Source organism: Aphelocoma coerulescens, chromosome 20, assembly GCF_041296385.1.
Source record: "Aphelocoma coerulescens isolate FSJ_1873_10779 chromosome 20, UR_Acoe_1.0, whole genome shotgun sequence".
Lineage (NCBI taxonomy): Eukaryota > Metazoa > Chordata > Aves > Passeriformes > Corvidae > Aphelocoma > Aphelocoma coerulescens.
In genome coordinates this window covers 15,656,293-15,670,280 of record NC_091033.1, presented here as the reverse complement: position 1 = coordinate 15,670,280, position 13,988 = coordinate 15,656,293, and the positions used below count along the sequence as shown (strand labels likewise).

Sequence of the window (13,988 nt, the reverse complement as noted above, 5' to 3'; positions counted from 1 at the left end):
AGTTGCTCTTTGTTCAGTGTATAACCAGTGGCTCTGGGTGTGAGTAACAGGATTTGCTTTCTAAGTGGATTCAGTGGTGGGGAAAAGAGACAGTAATGAACAAGCATAAATAACGATTCTGTACTACTCTTCTGTAAAGGAAAGAAGTGTGAAACACAGTGGGGTGTATGGGTGGAACTGTGCTGTGCAAACTGGATGTGTGAGTGACTAATTGGACAAAATGGGAACAATGGGTGCTTGGTTGAACACTGTTTCCCCTTTCGCTGATGGAGGAATAATTTCAGTAGATTGTTAGTTAGAGAATGCTAAATATTTAGTATAATCTGTTTTTCATCTTTACATTTTAGGTCAATAATTTGGCTTCCAAAATTGGAATTGTCTGCGTTCAAAGCTGTTTGCCTACAGTAATCTGCTCTGGTTGGAAGTGAAACATGTCCCAAGTTCAGATTCAGACACCTTCTGCTGCCCTTGCTGGGAGCCAAATACTGAATAAAACCCCATCTCTTTCACAGCCTTTGAGTATACCTTCTACTACTAGTTCTTTGCCCTCTGAAAATGCAGGCAGACCTATCCAAAACTCTGCTTTGCCCTCTGCTTCGGTTACATCCACCAGTGCAGCTGCAGGTAAGATAGAGGGCCAATAACTGTATATATTTTTAACCCTTACAGTTTGGCTTGATATATTCCTGGTGCCTTGCGCCTACACGTGATTTAAAAGTAATATTTATCCAGCTGCAGTAGCTTGCAATGCTTTCTCCCTATGGAATGAAATCTGTTGGAGACAGGTAGAAGCATACTTTTACCTAAAGTTCCAGCAATTAAGTGATATGTTTGTAATAGTAAAGAATATTTTTAATTGTATGACATAAATTTTTGAGCCATTACTATCCATCTTTTCTACCAGTAGCTTGTTTTAAGTATGAAAAAGTGTTGTTGGAAATAGTTTTAGTTCTATTATCTTTAGTTCTTCTATGACCAGTTTAACGATAAATATATTACACTAACAAAATGCAGGAGAACAAATAAAGAGTAATAAAACATAGCTAATAGGGGAAAACAGGAAAAGGGAAATGTGAGTTTTTGAAATTATTCAAAGCAAGTGATAATTATGAATACTTGGAAGATTTGGACCTTGAAATGTACTAGATAAGATGGGAGCTGTATGCAGGAGTCTTCTAACTTCCTACTTCTGGCTTGCATTAGAACCTTGAATTTAATGATGATGTTTTTTAGGCATGAGCATTGCTTGGAAATCCCAGAGTTCAATAGATTGTTACCAGTTTGACCAGTGAGCAAAGCTGTCTATTCCAGCATTGCACACAACTACATGCTAAGCCACTGAGATTTCTTTTTTTAATTAAAATTTGTAGTACAGGTCACAGTTATCAGTTCATTTATCTGATCTTATGCAACCTTTCAGCTCCTTCAAACATGGCAAACCCCAAAGAGAAAACCCCCATGTGTCTTGTGAATGAATTAGCCCGTTTCAACAAGATTCAGCCTGAGTATAAGCTTCTGAGTGAGCAAGGTCCAGCTCATTCTAAGGTAAATGTTCATACAAGTCTCTTACTGCTGCTGCTCATGCTCTTTCACCTTCAGGAGTGGAAAGGTGAAGTGTGTGATTTTGGTGCAAAATAATCCAGAGTAATGGAGAGGAAAGGGAAGCCCCCCCGAGCATCAATGGTAGGGAAGTGTGAAACTGGTACCTGGGAACTAAAAAGTTGGGTTCTCAAAATGTCACAAGGTGTCAAGGTGTGAAGGAGTTGGCATTTACAGAAAGTATTGGAATAACATTGAGAACATCTGCTCAATTGTGTTTCATTCACCTGTGGGCATGTAGAAGCTTTTATGGTACAGTGGGAACTTAACTTTCTTCAAACTGCTGAAAAATATCTTTAAAAAACCTTTCAGAGGATTAAAGCAAAAGTGGAGTTATGTGTCACAAAGAAGGGTGAGTTTCCAGTCTGCTGTTCAGTGACCTGGGCACAGCAGCTCCCCTGGGGCTGTCACCTCTCCCCACACTGCTCTGGGTTTTTAGCCTGTCAGATCTCATGCAGGATATTTGCCAGCTACAATTGTTGTGAAATTCTTAGTTGAGTAATTGGGAAAATCCTGTTGATGTCCAAAGTGTTGAAAATCTGGAGATGACCTGGGAGTTAAGGAGAGCTTGGATTACCATATTCCCAACTTGTGCATCCCTGAAAGACTCATTGTTTCCTGTAATAGGGTCTAATAAGCTACATTAATTCTGAAGCAGCTTTTTACAAAATACCCTATTTCTGGTTTTGAGGTGTTTACAGTGCAGCTGACTCTTGGGGACCAGCATTGGGAAGCTGAAGGAACTAGTATTAAAAAAGCGCAACATGCAGCAGCTGCCAAAGCTTTGGAAGGGACGAAATTCCCTAAGCCTACAGCTCGTCCATCTCGTAGTGAAGGCAAGAATCCAGGTATATGTCACAACAAACTGATTTAAAATAGTTATACATATGGAAAATACACCTTTCTGCTTTTGGTATGTATTGAAGTTGCATGAGGACAAATAAAAACTGTGATTCTGCCTGTTTAGTAATGGAAATTGTCAGGTTTTGTGAGAACTTCATCTTGATTTAATCTTTGATTGTTGTAGGTGACATGATAAATATAATCATATTAATAAGTTTAAAATATATTTTTTTTCTGTCAAATCATTCTGGCTTGAAGAACCTGTTGCTTGACTTACTGTCTTGTATTGTAACACTCTAGGAAATCCTGAAAAAGATGTTTATCCTAATCCTAAAAAAAAACAAATTAAAAAAAGAACAACAAGAACAAAAAACTACGTGAGGAATTTGGTCACAGCAAAGAATAATCTTTTTCATGGGCAGATGAATGAGTTACGTAATTCTGACAGGATAGTTCAAAAGCTGGACAAAAAAGACTTCTTTAGAAATGTTAATTTCAAAAAACCCAAAGAAGTTTATGTTGTGGGAGATGGGACCAGAACTTTGGAATTTGTGTAATTTGTACTTTAAAGATAAATATATACATTGATTTGTATAAAAGCATTGAAATTGTAGTTTGCTATGTTTAGTGAAGTTCTTACATTACTTAGATTGCTTTTAAGCCCTTTTTAAAATGTACAATTTTGTATGCACTGTCTTCACATCTTAGCTGCACACATGTGTGCTTTGCATGTAGCCCAAAGCTGTTAGGACAGCATTAGTGCGTTCAGCAAGGGTTAAAACTTCTCCTTTGTTCTCATACTACCTAAATTCATTCCTTAGAAACACTTTGTACAGTCAACAGTGAAAATACTAAAAGCTAGCAAGTACTTACTTTGTGCATCTGTTCCATAGTTTCACTTTCTTTTGGCAATTACCTCACACCAGACCTCTTGTACTAGAGTACAACTGATTTCTGAGCCAGTGATACCTGTGGTAGAAAAAATGACACTTGACTGTTCTTTCTCCAGTGAGAATGGACTGGGAGTCATTTCTTCATGCCCACAATACCGGCACTGAGAGAAATGTTTTAGCCCTCAGTAGCCATTTACCTGCCTTTTGACAAGGCCAGTTGAGATTTGAAAGTGAAGAGTCATAAAAATCGTTCTTAGGTCATTGAGGACAGAGAAATGTTTGATCATTCTCAATAAACAAGAGACACAGAAAGGATGTAGAATGTATATCTGGAGAAATTTCTTTCCTGCAGAAAATTCTTTTTCTGCACTTTGTTAGATACACTGTAAACGTAGGTAAATTAGCAGCTTCAGAAATTAAAAGCAAAATAAAAAAAATCCAAAAAGAGCTCCCTGCAAATTTACTTTTTTGTAACAGGACTTGCCACAACTGTACTAGGCTGCTGATTTAATGTGCATCATACAGACTTATTCTTTTTCTGTTCATTAGCAGTTCTGTTTGGAATTCAGTCATTTAAGATACTGCACGTGGCAAAAGTTGAGCTCATTTTTCCCTGCTTTGAGCCAGCAAAAAGAGTTTAAATTGTCTCAGTTCCTTGTGACAGCTGGACAACCCTTTCTATTCCTTTTTATTTAGACAGTGTAACCCCCACAGTGGAGTTGAATGCACTTTGCATGAAGCTGGGGAAGAAGCCCATGTACAAACCCATCGACCCTTACACGGGGATGAGATCCACCTACAACTACACCATGCGAGGTGGTACCTACCCCCCACGGTAGGTGTTGGCTCGGGGGATTGCAGGCTCCTACCTTTGAACCTCTGTTCTCACCACCCTGTGCCTCGATGCTGACTTCTGAAAACTGGCTGTGTCCCCCTTCCAGGGACACTCAGCTGAAACATGGCCAGCTTGCGAGGCAGGAGCTTTGGAGAAGTACACCCACCAATATCTGTAATTTGCCTTATCTCCAGTGCTTTATTTCTTTGGGGTGGGGCAAGGGAGCTGGACCGAAAATTGAAGTCTTTTTGAGAGCATTCACGTATAGCCAGCTTCATTGAGCAAATAGCTAAATATTAGGTACATATTTCCTGCATTTCCTTTCTGTGTAAAAGCAAAACTGAAGAAAACAGTTTGATGCTTCTTCTGAAACTATTTAAATTAAAGTTGCAGTTTAAAGAATTCTATATAGGCATAGGAACTTAGAATTCAAAACTTCCTGGCCTGCCAAGTCCGTAGAAGCATGGTTATGTTGTCTTTGTGTAGCACTTGGTCAGAAATGCGTTCCTATTGTAAAACAAGGAATGTCAATATTTGTTTCAAAGGTTGCTCACTAAATTCTTTAAGGATCTAAATCAAAATTTGACTTTTTAAAATTAGGGCTTCCATGGTGAATTGTGGTTATTGATATCCAAGACATTGACCCACATCTAACTTAGATGTCTGTTTACTTTGTAGGCCAAATCATTTGCTTATTTACCTCTTTCTTTGCAGGTACTTTTACCCATTTCCTGTTGGGCCTTTACTTTACCAAGTGGAGCTTTCAATTGGAGGGCAGCAGTTTCATGGAAAGGGAAGAACAAGACAAGCTGCTAAGCATGATGCAGCTGCTAAAGCACTGAAAGTTCTGCAGAACGAGCCCTTGCCTGAGAAACCAGAGGTGGGAATTAATCTTAGTGTCATAAGCATAAATTGCTAGAATAAACTGGGATATTATTATAGATTTTTTTTCTTATTGAGAGGAAGGGGACAGTTGGGAAATTTAGTTCTGTTTAGCAGTGGTGACTTGTTTGTGTCAATAGAAACACTTTGATTTAAAACCATAAATTTCTATGGAACTAGAATTTTCCCAGATGAAATTGTTATTTTTTTTACTGTCATATTTTTCCACAGCAATGCTGTAGACCTCTGTCAGATATGAGCACTGGAAGCATAGATAGGAATTAATATCTTACCAGGTACAGATCATAAACAAACTTCTGAAGAAGTGCATAAATAGGCAACATAAAACTCAGGCATGGATTTACTTCCTGGGCAAAATCCCTACATGATTTTGGAAAGAACCCTGGAAGTTCTAGAAGAGCAAGAAATGCATGGAAGTAGTAAACTCATACACACATTTTGATAGGAACATAAGAAGACAGTTTTTATCCTTTCATGTATTTATGGCTGCCCAGCACTTTTTGTTCCAATACCGTTACTGTGTTTTTCATGCTTTTTTGTTGAGTGGCTTTAGGCAGAAGGTCTCACTGTGGGCACAGGAGTTGCTTTGCTGCTGGGCTGGCTTGGAGCCTGCACCCCTCCGTGCGTGTTGGCTGCTTTGCAATCTGGGGAGTGTGAGAACTTGCTGGATATGGAGTCTGGCTGTGTGCTGAGAAAGATGGAAAATGAAGAATTGGACAAGAACGCAACAAGGGATCTCAGACTGAGAAAAAAATAGCTGGGAACTACCAGGAACGGCAGAGCAAGAGGCTTGAGGAAATGTGTTGGGAAGCCAAGGGACACTGAGTTAAAACTTGGTGGGTGTGTGTGTGTGTGTGTGGGAGTGAGCATTGCCCAGGTAACTGGGCAAAAGCACTGGATCTGACAGTTCAGGGAAGAGGCTTGGGAGGCACTGATGGAGGCGCTTCAGGTAAGCGAAAGCTCTCCTGGAGGAATGCAGATTACTGAAAGATGGAGGCTCCTAGGGATTACAGATGCTGTTGGGAAAAGAGAGTGATGCTGGGAACAGGAGCTGGCACTTGGGGTGAGCCCTGCACTGAAATCTGAACTGGTGACTGGCAGACTGTGGGCAGGGGCCAGCTGGTCTTCATGCAGGAGAGGCCAGAGCAGAGGAGGATGTTCCCCTTCAGTTCTGGGAACCCCAAATTCTGGAATATTGTTCTGTATCGGTGCAGAACAGCCCCTTTTTGCACCCATCCTCGTAACAGATAAGCTGCTCTCATGGGCCCTTTTCCCCCTCAGGGAGCACAGACCCAGGGAGAGCAGCTCTGCAGGGCTCACATGTCACCGAATTATTCTTTGTTAAGTGTTTTAGAGATGCTTCAATACAGGTGACTTTCTGGAAATGTAGAGAATTGTGTTTTGGAGTTGGATAATGTGAGGTCTTCAGAACAAACACTGCAGTTGTTTTAGGATATCTCATTCTGTGTGAGGGGTATAAATCCAGAGGTAGAGGAAGTAAATTATGTAAGACACTGCAAGAAGGGAGAATTATTTTATTAAGAAGACAGGACCTGAATGGTGTCTTGACTCTGAGAAAACTGCATTTGTCATTTTATTTTTCAATTTATATTTGACTTGTCTGTAAAAGGAACAATAGGAAATGCAGCTTAGGAGAAGGAGAGTGGGCCTTGGAACAGGGGGTGCTGGTTTATAACAAATACTTGAATAAATCGAGTTTTCACTTAAAGTTTGGTACTTGAATTAATTGATATTTGTGGCTTTCAACTGCTGTAGTTTTAGGAAGGTCTGAGGGAATTGTTTTTGTAGCAGCATTTCACTGTAGCCAAGATGAAGGTAGAATAAGGAAGGTTGTGGTGCTAAATGAACCCTGTTCATTCCTGCATCCACTGAGGCAGGGGCCTGAAAGGATACAGGAGTGTGGGGTCACGAGAGATGCTGTTAAAGATGCCTGTATACAACGGAGGCAAATGAAGATTTCACAAGCAGACATAATCCTGATACTTCCTCCCAGTCATATGATGTTGCCAGTAATTTTCCTTTTAAATGTAGTTATTTTGGTGTATCCCGTTTGTGTGTATGCTTGTGTAAACAGAATATTCTGAAGTTTGAACTAATGTGTTTTAAGGGGGAGTAATTTTCTGAATTTTTTTATTATTTGGGGTTTTTTTTACAAATTTTTGTTTTTATGGAATTTTGCTCTTGTATTTTTAAATTAGAAAATATTCAGTGCATAATAACAGTTGGGCTCAATGATCTTAAAGATCTTTTCCAAACTAAATGGTTCTGTGATTCTAAGAAGAAATCATTGAATGAAATTATTAGACTTTAAGGGAAAGAATGACCATTTCTCACACCTTTTCAAGCTGCATATCTAGGAGCAAGTGGCAGGAAAAAAAAAGTAATAATATTGGCTCTCGGCTGGACCAAGCCCTGCGTGAAGAACTCAGTTGAATGTTAGAGCTCTTCATTGAGGGGGGCTGTGGTGGGAGACCTCACAAGGACCTTCAGTGTGGCTGGGGTTGGACGTGCTGGTGAAGGTGCAGGATGGGGTTAGCATATTCAAAGACAGATGATAAAGTATTGATTTAAAGCTTAGGAAACATGTAAAGCTGAGCTTCCTAGCATGATTCTTAGGCAGGGATTCTATTTTTGCCTCAAAATTTGCTTCTGTGTTTGTTGCCAACTCATTTGGTAAATATCAGCTGCTCTTAATACCCTTAATGTGGAAGAACAGGCTCAGACTGATGACTGATTAATCAGTGCAGTTCTGGGCAGCACCTCCACAGGTGTTCAGTGTTTGCTCACAAGCAGCCTTGAGGAACGGCCTGTGGAAGGAGTTCCTGGAAGAGGGAAAGTCGCTCATAATGGAGTACAGTACTTCTGGAATTTGCTTGAACAATGTGATGAGAGCTAAGAGTGGTAAATGCTTCGGGGTCTCATTCAGATTTAGAGGCACATAATTCCTGGAGAGTTTAGTCAATGCAAACATGCAAAATACTTCAAAAATAAACTTTAGGCATCACCTGCCTTGAAGTGTGCAGGGAAAGGGTAAGAGTGTGTGTGTATGATTATTTTTGCTTTATAAAGTAAACTGATCCAGAACTCAAGTAGAGGCAAAATAATCAGTAAAATAGCTATAGTCTGTTAATGGTTATTTTCATAATAATAATAATAATTCATTTTTTTAGATAAAGGTATTGAGGAAAAGAACCTTCATTTTGCGCTGTGCACACAGACTTAGAATGTGTTAAGAACATACACTGCAATAGAGCAAACAATTCCCTTCTATTAATTGTGTTCTCCTGAGAGGATATTAAGTGGCAAAAATTTAATCCAGTAAAGAGAAGTCCTGGTCATCTTCACAAAGAAAAATATTGGAATTTGAAAAACTAGAATATATCTGAAATTACAAGGAGAGGAAAAGTACTTGTGATTGAAGTTGTTGTGCCAATGTTGGTGAGTAAGGACAGTGACAGACCCTTCCTGGCAGTGCCAGAGTGAACATGGCCTTAGGAGTTCAAATATTGCTCCTGGGAATATGCTGCTGTTCCTTGTGAACTTAGCAAGTGCATTGGCAATGGGATTTGGGAGATGATGATTGAGACTTTAGACTGCTGTACTCGATCTTGGTTTTGTCCCTTTTGCCCAGTTGTGCCCCTTTTTGCCCGGTTTTGCCCCGCGCGTGGGGCCGTGCCCAGTGTGGCCGCCACGGGCTCGGCTGCAGAGCAGAGCAGTGCTCTGGCATGGCTCCACGTGGACCTGCTCTGCCTCTGCCACTGGCACCAGCAGGGCCAGGGCTGTGCCCAGCGTGCTCCCCTGCAGCTCAAGCCTGACGGACAAGTCAGCCCATGAGCACAGTGGGAAGTCTGATGGGACAGTGGGAGGAGTGAAAATTTTACTAGTTTTTTTTTTTCTGAGATGGGAAGAGGCTGTCTTAACTGATGGGATAAAAAAATCCTTCATGTTTTAAACTAACCTGTTAGTAGCAGACCTGGGGGATGCTTACTGCTGTCAAACAAGTTTTAATCTACGAAAGCTTTCTAGCTCAGCTCCCCTGCTGCTCCTCCAATAAGATACTTAAATAATTTTTATTACCTGGCTGCATAACTAGTATTGTGGCATGATAAAATTGGTGATATTGTTGCTGTTCATCTTTATCATAATCTTTCCAATATCACTGCTGGACACTTAGTCCTAAAATTTCTCTGTTGCTGTTGACATGCCTTAGCTCATGTTGATGCCAGCATCAGTGAAGACATTTTTGGAATCCCAGTCAGAGTTTTACCTGGAGATACATAGATGTGCCTGTAGGAAGGCTTCCCTGGCACTGTTGTCCTAGCAGGTTTGAGTTCTCAGAGATGGTCAGTGTTTGATTTAGGGAAGTTCCTGATAGGATGTTCTTGACATGAGAAAACAAAGCTGCAGATGAAGCACTTACAAGGGAGCATGTGAAAAGACAGGACTGTGCCAGGGGGCTCGTCAGCCATCCCTCATTCACACTGGTCCCACTCTTAGAATCTTTATTTTTCCTGCCCTTTCTCTTACCTGATCCTGTCTTAGTGCTTTTGGTGCAAATGTCCAGTCAGTATATGAAAATTGTATTTCATAAAGGTACTTCCATTTGGAAATCACGTAGCACTTTCTTTAAACACATTTTTAAACCTATTGGCATTTATTCAATTTGTTCTTTCTTGTAATGAGCACATGAAAATATGAAGGTTTGCAGCCTTTTATACATACACCTTAATGAGCTTCTTAAGATTCAGTTCTGTAGTGTGTGAGCTGCATTTCTCCACATTCATGCAACATGGCAGTAAAGGTTAGAGTACTTAAAATTTGCAGAGTTCAGTAAAGTGGTTGAATGGATAAAATTCAGTTTAATAGGATCTTTATTTTAAATAGAGTATGCTTCTTTTAGGTTAACGGAAAAGAACCAGATGATGAAAATCTCAATAAATCTGAAATAAGCCAAGTTTTTGAGATTGCACTTAAAAGGAACTTGCCTGTGAATTTTGAGGTATGTTTATTTTACAAGCTCTAGATTTGTTTTTATTAGACTATTAAGGGTGCACATTAAGCTGAGTCTCTCCTAGATAACCCAAACAACTGACTTTTAACATGTCTTGTTAGTTGTGAATATACTTTCACCTTTGACAGTCACCATGATTGTCTTGGAGATTATATGGTAAAGGGAAGAAAAAAGAAAAGTCCACCTGTTCACAAGTTCATGCCCTAAAATGATCACATGGAGTGAACAGCTATGCTGTGATTGTCTGTGCAATCTTTTTTCCAAGCTTTTTGAAAAAAACGTATTACAGTGAAGAACCAAAACACAACCCTGCATTAATGGTTAGAACATGGAAGTGCAGAGTTGAGGCAAAAGAGTAGAGCTCACTCTGAAAGACACATATGGAAGTATTTGCTTAATTAAGCACTGATCTGGACTACCCATGAGGTGTAGAATCTCACAAGTAGGTTTCTTTTCTTGCCATGAGGTGACCTCATGTGCATCTGACTTTCCTTTCCCTTTGGCCTGGCTGCTTGCTGCCTCTTTGCCCCTCCTTGATCATTTCAGTTATCTTAAATCAGGAGCTTCCACAGGAGCATCTCTGTTTCACTAAAATAATAATTTATCATGCTGCTTTCCTGAGCTGGCAGAGTAACATTTAAGCCAACTATCTGAATTATTATAGTAAGAAAATGCAATTGTGTGTAACTAAATTGCTTCTGAAACTGTTCTATGAAATTTTACATGAAACTTTCAATTATTGCAGATCAGCCTGAGCATCACTGGTAAAAATACAGTGTCACACAAAGCCAGTTGTGGGTGGAAGCTCTTAATTCATTCTTACTTTTTGACTATATGGATATTTTGGAGTATGATGTGTTATGAATGGAGTTAAAAGACTAAATCTGTAGCAGGCAGCTATCTCCTAGATATCTCCAGAATTCTTCAGAACTTCAGAGTTCAGAAGTCAGAATTTCTGGACTAAAATGCTAGATCCTAAAGAGTTGCTTTCTCTGTAATGTTCTATTACTGTACCATAATATATTTAATGAGGTGATGTTAACTGTGGGGAAGTACACACTGATGAAATAGAACAGTCATATTTTTATACTGAAACAGTAAATCAGTCAATTAAATAAGAAAGGTTAATGACTTGTGTAAATACTGTTTACTGCTTGCTGCATCTGATCTTTTAAAAGTATATGCTTAGTTGGGGGGGAATATGTTATTAGAGTGAATATGATTTACTTTTTGGATGGTATGAAGATCTAAAATCTCTTTATCCTTAGTTTTGAGAGAAGTTTGCTATAAACAATGTGCCCTGCCATTTTTAATAAGTGTTTATCACGCTTTCACTCAGTTTTTCCCTCTGAAACAGGTGACCAAGGAAAGTGGTCCTCCCCATATGAAGAGTTTTGTAACCAAGGTATCAGTTGGAGAATTCATGGGTGAAGGTGAAGGAAAGAGCAAGAAGATCTCAAAGAAAAATGCTGCAATAGCAGTCCTAGAAGAACTGAAAAAATTGCCACCCCTTCCTATGGTTGAGAAAATGAAGCCACGAATCAAAAAGAAAACAAAATCAATAGTGAAGGTAAGAGAGAAAAGGTTGGAAATTTGACTGTGCAAATAATCATCAGAGAGGCTTTTCTGAGTCAGTTATAAACACTCTTCAGCTGCTCAACCTTTCCCAGTTGTCTGGTGCAACAAATGAGCTGCTATTTTGCTCCCACTCTAATGGGGTCCTAACACCACTTTTATAGCAGTTATCAGTAAATTCTGGATGAAAGAGAAACCTTAGAAAAGAAAGAGCAGTGCATAAAAATCAAGCTCTGACATTAAAGCCTCAGACTTTACAGCTTCAGGTTTTGCTTGATTTTGCTCATGCAAATTGTCCTGCAAGGCTGTCCCTCCTAATATAGCAGGATTAGAATTTGTAAAGCTATTAGCAGGGTAGGTTACATGTAGTCAAGTGTGACAGCGGAGCCAGATAAATTCAGTATTTCTCTTTGGCTGTGACAGTGTTTCATTAAGCAATTTTTATTTCAGTATTTTTAAAATCTTGAGATGAATGAATTCGGTGTCATGCTGCGTTTTGTCTATTAAACCAAATATTCACAAAGTTTGTCTTATTTCCTAAACACTATTCTGTGTAGCTGCAGACAAGTCCAGAATACGGTCAAGGAATGAATCCCATTAGCAGACTTGCCCAGATACAGCAGGCCAAGAAGGAGAAGGAACCCGAGTACATGCTCATCACAGAACGTGGGCTGCCCAGGCGCAGGGAGTTTGTGATGCAGGTTGGTGTGACCATTGCACAGATTTGGTGGTGTGGCTCGCATCTCTTTTTTTTTTTTTTTTATGGCAGTCAGGTTGTCATGATGATATACAGAGTTAACAGGTTTCCATGACATGATTTAACAAAATATCTAATGGGCTACATTCACAGAAGATGAAAGTTCAAGAAAAGTGATCTGAGTCATGTTTAAAAAGAAATTGCACAAGGCACCAGTAGTCTATGTTGTAACTGCCCAATGTTTTAATTAACAGGAGTATTAATGTTCTGCTAAGAGGTACTAAGCTGCTTATATTTTGTAACAAAGGATTTATTACTACTAACCTGGGTACCCAAGGTGAGATGATGAAACACAGTTCTTTGGGTGACTTCTCTTTGGGTTTTTTGTGCTTGAAGGCCAATGATCACTGATAATAAATGACAACTTGCTTAGAACAGTGACCACTTGAACTGTTTTGTGACTCACGGCATGCTTGAGACACAGATCACTAATAAGGGAATCCCCATACTACTGCTTAAGAATTGTGTTTTCTTCCTCTTCTGTCCAGGTGAAAGTTGGTGTACACACAGCTGAAGGAATGGGCACGAACAAAAAGGTTGCTAAACGCAATGCAGCTGAAAATATGTTGGAAATTTTAGGTTTTAAAGTCCCTCAACCTCAACCTCCAAAACCAGCATTAAAGACAGAAGAGAAGGTGAGTCTTGAGGAAGCAGCAGCTGGTTAATGTTGCAGCAAAGGCTGAGCTGAAACTGAAGCAGCTTTGCAAGGCAGTAACAGGGTAGGAAGTTCATTCCCTCTGCACTAGCCAGGAAACTATGGTATTGAGGAGACTGCTCTCTGAAAAAATATTTGATATCCAATATTTTGGATACATTAAGTGTTTGGATTTTCAAGTAAATCAAAGTCTCATCAGAAGGCTAAATGAATGTGTTCTGCTTTGTGAAATGTCTCAGAACCTGTGATAATCAATGTGTTTGTCTTAGAAACTTGCAGACCTATAGGTTACAGTACTCTGGTAGCAATAGTTTTACACAGCCTTGTCAGCAGTTGCAGTGGAAAGTTTGTTATGGGTTTCTCTGGTGGGTCCCTTAGCAGGGAAGAAGCCTTGTGTTCTGCTGGTGATTCAGCAAATACTACCAGGGAGCTCAAACAGCAAATCTAGGGTTAGTTCTCTCGTTTTCGTGTATGTGCTCATTTGTGTCTGGTATGCTCCCCTCAGCAGTACCAGTAACTAATGGCAGTTTAACTGGCTTTATTCTGGTATCTAGTTCTGAGTAGCTGTGTTCCTAATACCACTTCTCTGGGATGTGGTAGTTTTAGGCCTTCAATGAATAAGAATCACTGAACTTCTCTTTTCTTGCTAGCAATGTGATTATTGATGTTTTTGAATAATAACTTTTTCAGTAAAATTTTGGCTGGTCAGATCACCTGCATCTTGAAAACTTTAAAATTGTTTTAAAATTCATGGGGGAAAAAAGTTTTAAAGGGGTATTGTGTATTTGAGTTCTCTTCCTTTTATTTTTAAGACCCCAGTGAAAAAACCAGGTGATGGAAGAAAAGTAACCTTCTTTGAGCCGGGCTCTGAAGAGACTTCAGCTAGTGAGTAACCT

At 39.6% G+C, this 13,988-nt stretch overlaps 1 protein-coding gene across 10 annotated transcripts in view; it reads left to right on the top strand.

The window, feature by feature from the left end:
- STAU1 (staufen double-stranded RNA binding protein 1) overlaps positions 1–13,988 on the top strand; it is a 28,483-nt gene that overhangs the window by 8,654 nt on the left and 5,841 nt on the right. For 4 of the 10 annotated variants that reach the window (XM_069033937.1, XM_069033933.1, XM_069033932.1 and 1 more), the window contains 10 exons: positions 348–624; positions 1,421–1,545; positions 2,291–2,447; positions 4,032–4,170; positions 4,885–5,050; positions 9,995–10,093; positions 11,445–11,675; positions 12,238–12,381; positions 12,926–13,072; positions 13,905–13,977. In XM_069033937.1, the coding sequence (XP_068890038.1) occupies positions 432–624; positions 1,421–1,545; positions 2,291–2,447; positions 4,032–4,170; positions 4,885–5,050; positions 9,995–10,093; positions 11,445–11,675; positions 12,238–12,381; positions 12,926–13,072; positions 13,905–13,977 (1,474 nt within the window). In that variant the 5' untranslated portion in view covers positions 348–431. The remainder of the gene's footprint in view (positions 1–347; positions 625–1,420; positions 1,546–2,290; positions 2,448–4,031; positions 4,171–4,884; positions 5,051–9,994; positions 10,094–11,444; positions 11,676–12,237; positions 12,382–12,925; positions 13,073–13,904; positions 13,978–13,988) is intronic. The other 6 variants (XM_069033934.1, XM_069033936.1, XM_069033938.1 and 3 more) reach the window with 3 other exon arrangements.